Below are 12,795 nucleotides of genomic sequence, written 5' to 3'. Positions count from 1 at the left end.
TTTGTTTTGCAAAAATCAATTTTGGCACAAAATAACTGATTATTTTAGTAAGGTGACAACATTCTGGAAAAATTTCTGTTAAAATAATTTAATTATCATTTGTCGTCCTCATTATTTTTCTTCAATCTTCCTTAAAGCCAAAACACAAACCAGTCCAACACATATAAATGATACATGTGGAGACTTTTATTCATTCCTAGTATTTCAAAAGAGAGTCAAGCAAGCAGCAGATTGAAAAATAGAGACACACTTACATGATTTATCAGGGGGAGCAATAAATGCCCATTTTTAAGGCCAAGCCACCACATAAAAGCCTTGGATCACAGAAGTAATGGCTCCCTGTAGGCTAGTGATAACTCTGTTTTTATACGTGAGTGTGTGTGAAGGAGGGAGCGAATGTGACAAACACTGAAAGAAAGGCAATAACGTCTCAAAAATGACAGCCAGCGTGGAAGAAAAGAGGTTGATAAGCACAAGGAGAGGGAGAAAATGTGAGCACAAAGACATCACTGACGGCCTCTGTTTCATTTTCCATCTCTGCCAGCTCCATCTAATCTCAGCCACTGATGTGTTTCTTTCTTCATTTGCAGTTAGTGGTTGGATTACATATCCCACACCCAGCTGTGGGCTCCGTATCACTCAGTGTCTGACTCAGTACGTGTGTGTGAGTGTGTGTGTGTGTGTGTAGGTGTGTGAGTGTGTGTGTGCGTGTGTAGGTGTGTGAGTGTGTGTGTGCGTGTGTGTATGGCAGCACCATGCGGGGGTCATAAAAATAGCCATAATATTCCCTGAGTGATTTTCTCCCTTAGGCGAATAAAGACGGAATAAGCTCTTGTGGGAAAATAGGTTCCTGTGTCTGATGTGGGGTTCGCTAAAAGAAAACCACTTTGGAGCAATGATTATAATTTTTATCGCAGTGATTGCAGAGGCTGAAACATCCTTTAATATAGCTCAGCTGGTGAAGTGAAGTATGGAACTATTTTATTGTTGGATCATGTTTTTGTCTGCAATGAAAAGCAACAAGCAAAAAAGAAAGTTTTTTTCATCAGAGACTCATAAAATGCAGCATTTATATATAAAATAGGTTAAACACAAAGTTATTGATCTATGAATTACTTGTACTTTACTGTTCAACAGTCTTACTACAGTAATCCATAAGCTGGGATATGTAGACACAAGATTTGTAAAATCTAAACTATTAAAGTTCATTGACACAGAGGAACTGCAGACAGCTCTAATAATTTATAAAGCCAAACAGTAATTACTGGAAAACATACAAAACTTGTTTAAGACTAAACAGTGCATACTGTCTAAGAATGTATAATTTGTTTGGTAATAGAGCAAATAAAAAATGGACTGATATCAAGAAAGTAACAGTGGATCATGTTATTTTTGCACTGGTACCAAAACATGCTTAAAATTATGAGAATGAAGTTGTAATATTAGGAGAATACAGCTGGAATAATGTCTGATAACAGCTTTTAGTTCATCATCTCTGCCCATATGAAATCCTCCAGGAATGAATCACAGCCAGACAAAAGATAAAGTCAACAGTTGAAATAACAGTAAATGATTCAAATTGAAGAGAAGTAGAAGAAGAAAGTAATAGAGTGAAGAAAAGTGGTCTTCGTTTATTTTAAATTACCATGTCAGCGAAAGTAATGCATTGCCTTCCTGCTTCCTCTTTTAATGTTTGCATGCAGTCAAGTCTTCATAAGAGGAGATACGTTTAAAAGACCCAGTGCATGGTATTGCTTCCCAAAGCTAAAATCAATTTCCGAATCCTATTTTAACATTTTCTTTTCGGGGTAAGTTACATTTTCTGCTTAATTTTTGTCTTTGTAATTCAATATTCAAAGGAGAATGTGGATGGCGTTCCTTTGTGTTGTCTGTTTCTTACCTGCCCACACGCCTTCCACCAACTCGCAGCACGGCTCCTCAAATGAGCCTTGAGGAGGCAAATAACCAAAATGGGAAATGTGTGGAAATGCAGAAGTCATTAAAAAGCCAATTACCCGCAGGTTCAGTCCTGCCGGGAGGAGATCGGGAAATGGTGGAGAGCGATTGTAAACCCAGTGAAATATGGAGACTAAATAGCTCTGCTTTGAAGGTGTGTGTTTGTCGAGCTCTCTCATTTGTTGATGCATTAAAAAGCTTAAGTTTTGGTTCTGTACGGACTTTGGGCGGCTCAGGAGCAGAACAGAAAACACGTCAAACCGAACTTGGACAACAAGTTTGTTCAAAATCACTCCCATTTTATCTGTAGAGTTTTGCTTTGTCTATTACAGCTACTAGTGCAGCAAATCACTGTAAAAATGTTCACACCTCATATTTTCCTTTAGCAACTTTAATTTTAGGATGATATTTTTGAAAATGGCCACCATTTCTGGGCCTCTTTAATCAATTATGGCCGTAACTTAACACCGGTTTTTATGGTTTGGATGAACTTTATGTCTCTATCTGTGCTTTCAACGTTGGTCATCCTATTTGTACAGCTTTCATGTAACCACATGTATGAACATCAGATGCCAAAAGTAAAACTGAAGACTTTGCTGTTTGCAAATCTGACACCGATCGTCTAAATTGTTAGCGTTAGCTTCTGCTAATTTTCCATGGGTTTAACAGTTTCCGAATAACTTTATTTTGTTAAATTTACAACATGACAAAAAAGGAAACAAAATAATTTACTACTTTACAAACCAATAATTTATGAAAAAGTTAACAGGCTGAAGTTAAGGCATGTACTTAGTTACACTTCTGTTAGCTTTCTCTATTGTTTTACGTTTTCTGCCTTTAGTATTAGCTATCGCTTATTTTTTTCATGTGTTTATTGCTTTAACTTTTAGTAAATTAATGAAACTAGCTTTTTGTTCACTTGTGCCCACGGCTGGCAATAAATACAACTGATTTTAGTGCAAACATATATTCTTCATTACAACTGCTTCGGACATTTTGAAACATGTCCATCAGTGAAGGAAAATATTATGGATTTTAATCAATAAAAATATAAAGGCTATGATTTGACACCACACACAATAATCTAATTATTAGTTTAAAAATGTATTCTATGGGTTGAAGTACGTATGATTTAACACCAGAAACACCTGTTAAATTTTAAATAAATGTTCTTGAAAAATGGCAGCCATCTTGAATTTCCAGTGGCTAGTGTTTTTATTATTATTATTATTATTATTATTATTATCAAAAACTAGTACTCTGGGAACATCTGCGCCATGTTTTCTGATGTTAACTCATTCTGTCCCTTATCGTCTTGTTTTGTTCTCCGTTGTCTCAACGTGAGGATGAAAAGTTTTCATTTCTTTGTTTCTGGCTGTTGTCTTCCTCTGCCTTCTGGCTTGGACACACGGTTTTAATGTATGCTTCTCAGGGCCAAACACGGGCCAATTGATGGACACCAAAGGGCAGAACTCAACAAAGCACCACTTCCTATTCACTGTCTCCAGTGTCGCTGGTCGCACGCTGGGATTTCGATCTCCTATAGGTCAACCCAGCCGTGATCCCGGGACAGCAGGGACTTTTGGGATTTAGAGTTCCCACGGGTCAAATCTGACCAAAGATTCCCTTCTTGTGTCTCCGGCTGTCTGTGTTTGTGTTTGTGACTTGCATCCCGACTATTGATCAGTCTATCTGCAAAGAAATATAAAAGTTGTCCCTGAAGGTCTGATCAATAATGCCAATGTCCCTGTCTTTCTCGGCTTATTAGAGAGGGATTACAGCGGATTCTCATTGGCCTCTGGGCATGCGTTTGTGTGTGAGGTCATTTATTTCCTATTTACCACTAAAAAGCTTATTGATGACTCGTGTGGTGGTTAACGCAGCAATTTCCGATTCCGACACCACCGGCCTTCCACCCTTGAATTGTGAAAGCCTCCTGAACTGAAGTCAAACGGCAAGAGAAATGAATTTCTGCTGCATAATGTCGCACAGATCAATCAGAACCGTTTACAACATATTACTTTTATGAAATGTGAAATTTGCAAACTCTCAACTGTCAAATGGTTTGTCCACTTTTCTCTGTAAGAGGAAAACTTTAGGAATACAATCACTGCAAAAACACAAAATGTTACCAAGTGTTTTTGGTCTGCTTTCAAGTGCAAATATCTTAATTATTTTGAAATAAGACAAAACTAACTTAAAGGTATATTTACATCGAGATATGCTAGCTTGTTCTAAGTAAATCATTTTGAATATAGAATATAGATTTAAAGGTAGTGGCTCCATTTTCATTTTTTTCACTTCTGGCTTGTTATAATTTTTATTAATATTCATGAATTATTGAACTCAAACAAGCTGCTATATCTTGCTGAAAAGTTACTTGTAAGTAATCTGTTCTAAGATATTCGCACCAAAAATACTTGGTAAGATTTTGTGTTTTTGCAGTGCTGCAATGAACAACAACAAAAACAATTGTAGCAGTTGGAAATAAATTCACATTATTAAACTTCCAATCACGATTACAAACTCCTGAAAAACACAAAGAAGTGCAGTAGATTATCAGAGCAGTTGTCACATGTGTAGGAAAATGTCCATAGATGCTTCTGACAGACATTTCCAGGCCACATGCTGTCGAACTGTCGCGATCAGATTCCCTCTCAAACACTGAATGAAAAAAATGTTAAATCACAAGTTTATAGCAAAGCCTTAGAAGCTGCAAGAAAAACCACAGAGCTGTTTCTGAGAGCTCAGACGGTGTTTTTATCCAAAAGACGACAGACATAAAACATCTGATAAGGAAAATCAAAGAGAGATTTAAGAGAGAAAGAGTTGAGCACTGAGCGAAGACCCCAGGGAGCCGTTTATGTTCAGAGTAGTCAGTGGAAATCTTCTGTCGGTGTCGTGTTTTAACAGGAAATCAGGGGAATTAATTGATCTATTAAAGGGAGATTGCATCTCTGCTTTAATGCCTCAGTCTGGAAACACAAATGTTCTGTAACAAAGTTTGTCATGGAGATACTGGCTTTGTTACTTTATGCTGTTTAGACAAAGATTTGTAGAAGTTTAGAATTGAGTTAAAGAACATGGTTGAAACATCTCCAGGAAATAAAAGTCAAGACTGAGAAGAATCTTTAGGACCTCATAACAGAATAAAATAGTTGGTCATGGCGGAGAACTCTATGAAACAGAGATGTCTTCCCCGTAAAACAATAAATAACTTAAAGCTTAGCACAAGGTTCTGTTTTTGCAACATAAATGGGACTTCATCATTAGGAAATATACACAAGCTTTTACGCTCTAAAGCATTTTTAAAATGGAGATTTGTTTCTTTTTATTAAAAGTCATATTCTTAGTTTCAGAGTTCTTTAAAAAATGGAGAATCACTTTTAACACCTTGTGAAACTGATGTTTTGTAGAAACAGAAGTTTTCCATTCGTGATACAGAATAACAGGAAGTATTGACCTCCGGCAGCAGCGTTCACACAATAATTATGTATTTTCTGGGTTGCTAAATATGGCGAAATAGAGACGCGGAAAATTAAAACAGAAGAAACAGAGTTTGGAAAATAAAACACATCTCATAGGACCCTAAGTGACCTGGAAGCAAAGTGATCTAAAACTTCTGCACAATGTGTCATGACTCTTTTAATTCAATGTTTGTCTTCCTGATTGTCAGTGTTTAACATTTTTCCTCTCTTTGCCTCCTTCGCCATCAATTATTAGTGAAGTGTCAACATTTAGCTTCTGTGTTTCGCGCAAATGAAGAGAGCCAGCCGACCGCAACATAAACCGATGTAAAAGCATTATAAAAAGCCATTTGGAGGTTTGTGAAGAGTGACGAAATTCCCCAGCCTCACACGCCCTCACGCAGACGCACCGCCTGCTCCATTTGCTGTAATATGAGTAAATGAATTAGGTTTTGATGCTTTAAAAGCTTTTTTTCTTTTGGCTCTTATTGGGAGTAAATTTCACTCTAATGGTGAGGTGTGTTTACAAGCCGCTGGCGGCGGAGAGAGAGAGACGGACAACCTGAAGGAGGGAAAGCTAAAGGGAGGACAAAGGAGAGTAAGAATGATGGATTATAAATGGATTTTAAAAGAAGGGCACGTCGGGATGAAGGGGAAAGAGGACGGGAGGACAGAAGAACGTACTCAACCTCAGACAGATGAATGAGTTGTTTGCATTCATGGTTTACTCCATTGCCCCATTAAAGGCATTTCAATTACCGACTTATCAGATTACTGCAAGGTTAAGAGACGGAGGTGGGGACCAGAGAACAGTGTCGTAAGAGATGAGCTATGAAGATTAACATTAATGTAAGAACAGGGATTGAAACTAAATGGCTGTCCAGAATACAAACGCAACACAATTTAAATGCATCATTGTGTGTCAGGTTTTTTATTTGTTTTTTCTCCTTCTTTCTTAATTATTTCTGAGTTTTTTTTGTTCAGGTCAGCTTTTTGAATAGATTTTGGTTTTATGTTGGTTGGATTTAGTTTAGTTTCTCTTCCTGTCTGTGTTTTACCCTGGAGGCCTGCACAGCAGAGCACGATTAGCGGCTTAGCTTTAGACACCACAAAATTTAAGTTTTTGACTTTTTCTTTACACTTTTACTTTAATAAGTGTCAACATACTTTTATTTAACAGTAGTCACCATCTTTTCTCTATGTTTTTGTAGAGTATGTCTGATATTTCCTCTGATTGGCTGTTCCCTGATAACGTAGCTCAGGAAGACTGACTGTTGGTCCCACTTGTTTCTACTGTGCGTATTAATGCATAATGAGGTATCCTTGGTGTTTGAACTATTAAAATGGGCAGCTATAAGTGTGTTAAAGTCTCAAATGTTTGTTGATTTCAGCAATATTGTACACATTTTACACAGATTTACTAGTGCTGTTAATATTTGTGCAGGGATGAGACCAAACGATAACCTGAAGACTTTAGCAGTGAAAGAAGAAGAATTTAACCTGTTTGACCTCAAATATGAACAAACCAAACTAGTTACTGATGCTGAATTTGAGTCTTTGCTGTTATGATACATTCAGTCCAGCTTCCTGTCTGTTCCTGCTGATGATGATGATGATCCTGCAGGGCCATTACCCATTCAGGACGCAGAACATATGGGGGTGTGAGGCACCTCAGGGGGGAATCGGGTGTACTAAATGGACCGAAGGCCAGAGAGATATTTGTGTTGGGGTTCGCCGATTCCCTTCGGCATGAATTATGCGATGGCGATGATGAGGAAGATGAGCCATTTTACCAAACAATGGCGTCGTTTTTCATCCAGATAGGAAGAAGTCATGTCCGTCCAGCAGCTGAAGATTTTCAGCACTTTCCGGTTTCGCTCACGCTGAGCTTCCTTTTCTGGCTCATCCAATTTAAGTTTGTTTTCAGGCACTAGGAAAGACTTTCTTAGTTTTGTTTTTAAAGTGGCATTGGAAAATTTAATCAGTTTTATTCTCAAACAATCAAATCAAAGGCTTGCAGACTGCAAGATTCTCACAAGTTTGATTCGTTTTTTGAGATGTTGGAGAAAAACAAATGTTTTCTGACTCATTTTACCTGATATTTAAAATTTCTAATTGCACTTTGACCCATGTGAAAGATTAGCTTTTTTGTTTTAGTCAACCTATTGTTTTTGACACAGTTTCTTTATTTATTTTACATTGTTTGTTTTTCTCCTAACTGCACTGACTGAACCAACTAAAGCTGTTTTTATGTGTTTGACCAAGCTTGTGAAGATATTGGTGTATTTAAGTGTGCTGTACTGCTGTAGAGTTATCAAATTAATGTGTAATGATTAGAAAAAATAAACATTCTCAGTCAATCTTCTGTATTGGATTGGTATCGGCCGATACTAAAACTCAGATATCGGTATTGGAAGTGAAAAAGTGGATTGGTGCGTACTTCTAACCCCAGCTGAAAACTTTCAGATAGGAAACGGAAGAGAGAAATCCATATTTTTTCTTGATCACAGACCTTAACCTGCTGCTGTTTAAAAATACCACATCCTATAAGATCCCAAGTGGGAAGATGATGCCAAGGTATGGAGCATATATTCCCCAGGAGCATCATTTCCTTTGTTCAGGTGTGCATATCTGTGTTTTCCTTTAAGCCGGCCTCCTACGCTGTAGATAATAGCTTTTCAGCTCTATTAAAAGGATGCATCCGCCTCCTTCACATATTGTCACAAGCTACAGACATAAATCCAGTGCAGAAACACTTAAGTGTGCATTACTGTTAACTGAATAATATCAACACTAATGTATGGCTGCAGAAGTTTACTTTCTAAAGGACTATTGTGGAAAAAAGCCAAACTGTTTTGAAAGCCGTATCAGTCCTCAGAAGACTAGCTCCATGAAATTGTGACTTTTCTTGTGAAATAGAACTAAATTGGGATTGATTGTCTCAGGGAATCACCTTGTAGGAGCTAAAATCTTGATTTCTGTCTCTTACTTGTGTTTTTGCAACAGATCACTTGTAACAAAGAGCCTTAAAGTGTGTTCCTGCAATGTCTGGTATTGTTCTGATGCAACATATAATTATCCTTTTGTATTTAGGAGTCTTTTCTGCCTGAACATGCAGTTATTGTCACGGAAAAAAGAAAAGGCATCATTACAAAACTATTTGTTTAAGTTGAGTCAGATTTTGGCATCCACTTATAATAGGCCTAAATTTTGTATCAATATTCTCTTTATGATGTTACTTTGATGATAATTGCTTTAGGCTGTGAGATAAATATCAAATCATACATTATCGTAATCATACATGTTTTACAAAAGCAAGTAATGGATGCAGAGTTTGGATTTTGTTGTGTATATTTTCTTCAATCTATTGATTTTTAATTATACATACATACCCAAAACGTATTTGGGTAAATTTAATGTATAGTTGCAATTGCTTCTCACTATTTGTGCCGGAACTCTGCTGTGGTTGCTAGGTAACGGGTGGAAATCTGCTGTGGTTGCTAGGTAACAGGGCTGGGCTTCACTAAGGTTGCTAGGTAATGGGCAGAACTCTGCTGGGGTTGCTAGGTAACGGGTGGAAATCTGCTGGGGTTGCTAGGTAATGGGCAGTCCCTGCTGATTTGTTACTTTACTTTCGGAAGGTTTTTGAAATAGCTGATTTTCCAGACACCAAAATACATTAACTTGTTCTCAACAAAACTGTTTTTTTTTTTTTAAGTACTTGGTCTGTTTTTAGAAGCAGTAGAAACCCAAATAGAAGCACAAAAACGACCAAACTGTGAATTTTGAGTAACGGGTCCATTTAAACTGATTTCCACAGCTGAAATATGCAGCAGAGGATCCTGCTTCTCTTTGGTGTCGACATCTTTGGAAAAGTAAAAGTGAGATCTCAGACTCTCCACAGTCTTTGTGAAAACAGTTGGTCTCGAGTGGCAGTGTGTGCTGGAACGTTTGTTGCTCTGAGTTGACCCACTTATTCTGATCTAGACGTGTGTGTGTATGTGTGTGTGTCTGTGTGTGTTTGTGTTTGTGTGAGGTACGGTAGACGGATTCACGTGTTTTTCTCACATTAACAGATTTTTTGTCTCTCTAACCTCCACAGCAGCGAAACAGTGTGAGAAACGGCAGTTATGAGTTTGTTCTGTTTCTGGTGGTGCTTGTTGGAGTGTGAGTGAATAAAAGCATCTTGTGTTACTCTATTGTGTAAAAACCGGGCCTTTGTGATAATTTATATCCATGAAATTCATTCTCACATTCTCTGTTTTTTACGTCCAGAGTACCACTGTCCTATTTTTATGTTGCTCCATCCACCTTAATTTGCCAAATTATATGTTCATTATAATATTTGTGATTCTTCCAGAAATGTAAAATTTTTTCTGCATGTAAAATGTCACAGATATTTTTGAAAATGTTTTATTCAAACCACAGGATGTGGAAAATGATTGGGCTAAAATGAAAAAGGGTTATTACAGTACAGCTTAAACATAGGTGAATTATTTATTTCTCGGCCAGCCAAACTGCTAAGGTGTTTGTCATGAAAAAGTAGCATAACCATAAAATCCCATTTTTGCATTGCTTAGATGCAATTTGGGGATTATTTAATGTAATTTTTACTACAGGACATATTTTCAAACCTAGAAACCTAGAATGAAGTATTAGTTATGCTTTATTATTATTATTATTATTATTATTATTATTATTAATATGTGAAACACCCTTCAGAAACCATCAGAGGACAAAAAAATAAGCATCCGCCTTTAGTTACGATTAATCTGCACAGTCACACCTGCTTTATTTAGTATGCAACTTTTCTCCTCTCTCTTCCCAGAGACTCTTCAGTCGCTTCTAATTCTTAGTGAAGCTGATGGCAGTTAGCCAAATGGAGCTGGTCGACCCATAAAAGCTCCATCCTCGGCCGTAAAGCACCGACTAAAACACACTTAAACCATAAGCTGACAAAGAAAGTGTGGTTTACGCCTGGTTTTGCAACCCTCAGGGTGTGGATGCATTAGGACATTGATATACCATTTTGGTGATTTAAAGAGCTTTAAGAGTTTGGCTTTTTTGCTGCATCAAGCATCTGGTTTATGCTGTACGAAACTTGCCAACCATTTTCCAGCTCACAGTACTTCGTAATTAATAGTTTGTGGGACATTATTTATCCATGGAGGATGCACTTAATGTCCTGAAGAAATCAATGATTCTCTCTCTGTGAGGCATAAAGTATCCTATGCATGTGAGGAAGCATGATTATAAAATAAGACTCCATATTCAAGTCGAGTTTATTTAAAAAGTTCATTTAACGGGTTGCTTTCGACCCAAAGGGCGATACCTGAAGGGAGCCAAGGGAAAAATTAACGCAGGAGAAACACAAAAACGTTACAACATCCCTCCGTTTGGCCTTAGAGAAGGAAAAAAGCAGAACATTGTAGCATTTAGATTTAATTTTTCATGCTGATAATTCACTAAAAACTAGAAACCTAAAGGCTAGTGACAGACGATTCACTTCTGAAGCCCTAAATATGACTATTGAGGTTTGGCCAGTTGTTGTTTGATTAATTACAGACATTTACAGTTAACATCATTAAATTTTTTTATTCAAGTCCCACCTGTAGTATGAAATAAATAGAACTGATCCCAAGACCTGGCCTTGGGGAACACCTGGACGCTATGGTAACTGAAACATGTAAAAATTATATTTTTTAAAGCAGACAGAGAAAACAGAAGTAAAAACTGTTTGGAAAAAGCTAAAATTCCTGTTTATTTTCCATGTAACTTGATGGAATTTTCTCACCCTTTAGAAACATGAATTCATTAATTATATGGCTGCAGCGGCCTGATTGTAGCATGCTGCTTCAATCCAAAATGTCTTTCAGAAAGTTACTAGGACATGATTTTGTTGAAAACTGATGTCAGATTAACTTCATGTGTGTTTTTTGTTCTTTTCCATGTGTGCAGGCTCGTTTATGGTAGTGAACGCATCGGGCCGCGCGTCAGGACAAAAGGCTCACCTGTACATGCCCACCCTGAAGGAGAACGACACCCACTGCATCGACTTCCTGTACTCTCTGTCCAGTCGCGACGGGGCAAGCCCAGGAACTTTAAACGTCTACATCAAGGTGTGTAGCAGAAAATAAAGATGTGAAGCGGATGGCTGGCCGAGAAGGACTGGTGCACAAGCTACTGCTTGGAAACGGCCGTTTATTTGACGTCAGCTCAAGGTGTGACGTGTACAGCTAGCTTACCGAAGGATTGCTTAAAAATAATAATGAATAAATGGCTTAAAACCGAGTCACTCAAAAGAAAAATTAAATATATTAGTGGAAATACAATGCCAGGATTACTTTTATGATCGGAGGAAGTTGAGCTATACATGCGGTAAGTTTTGATGCGTTGTTCACCAGCGATTCGATTCTTTTGAACGACTGCCAGCGAGTCTCAGTTCGTGAGAACTGTTCTTTTTTATGACTTTGTGTGCTTAGGCTGCAGAAGATAAATTTTGTTTTTGCCAAAGCAACTCAGCATTTCTTTTGTTATGCTTCTAGATTACAAATAGTCCTAATGCACACAACACTTGATAGTGAAGAACAACTTCGCTTTTTATTTCCTTATGTTTGACATGATTGGAAAGCTTAGAATCCAAACTTTAATCTGTAAATAAGTGAAAACGCCCAGAGAAGACGTGTTCATGGTTTTGTTGTGGCCATTCACATTTACAAAAACAGCTCCACCCTTATCATTACAAGAAAACAGTGAGTGAGTAGAGAGACTAGTGTTTTCATTTCATTAAATGGGTGAAGTGGTCCTCAACCTGAAAAGTTTGAGAAACATCCAAATAGGTAAAATGTTTTAGTTCACTATAAACAATCAGGACTGAAGGGGTTAAAAAAGCCTCTGCAGCACCACATCTAAGGAAAATCCATCTTTTGAGGTTTGCTGCTTTGGATTGCAGGCTCCCTGAATCAGCTCTTTTCATCATTTACCTTTCTGTCGTCCTTCCCTGTTTCTCACCGCCTGCAGGTGAACGGAGGCGCTCAAGGTAACCCGGTGTGGAACGCCTCGGATACCGTCACCGAAGGCTGGGTCAAGGCTGAGCTCGCCATTTCCACATTCTGGCCCAACTCCTATCAGGTACTCCACACACACACACACACACTCATATATCACACACACACACCCATATATCGCATGCACACGCAGACACACACACGCACACACGCAGACACACACACACACACACACGCATATATATCACACACACACGCACCCATATATCGCATGCACACGCAGACACACACACACACACACACGCATATATATCACACACACACGCACCCATATATCGCATGCACACGCAGACACACACACACAC

General features: G+C 38.0%; 1 protein-coding gene across 4 annotated transcripts in view; it reads left to right on the top strand.

The window, feature by feature from the left end:
- The window catches only part of LOC103143276 (receptor-type tyrosine-protein phosphatase T-like), a 221,905-nt gene that overhangs the window by 76,476 nt on the left and 132,634 nt on the right, over positions 1-12,795 (top strand). For all 4 annotated transcript variants that reach the window (XM_016675116.1, XM_016675114.1, XM_016675115.1 and 1 more), the window contains exons 3-4: positions 11,382-11,542; positions 12,444-12,554. In XM_016675116.1, the coding sequence (XP_016530602.1) occupies positions 11,382-11,542; positions 12,444-12,554 (272 nt within the window). The remainder of the gene's footprint in view (positions 1-11,381; positions 11,543-12,443; positions 12,555-12,795) is intronic.

Source organism: Poecilia formosa, unplaced genomic scaffold (assembly GCF_000485575.1).
Source record: "Poecilia formosa unplaced genomic scaffold, Poecilia_formosa-5.1.2 Scaffold106, whole genome shotgun sequence".
NCBI lineage: Eukaryota > Metazoa > Chordata > Actinopteri > Cyprinodontiformes > Poeciliidae > Poecilia > Poecilia formosa.
The sequence above is the reverse complement of the archived record's forward strand: the minus strand, read 5'-3'. Positions and strand labels throughout refer to the sequence as shown.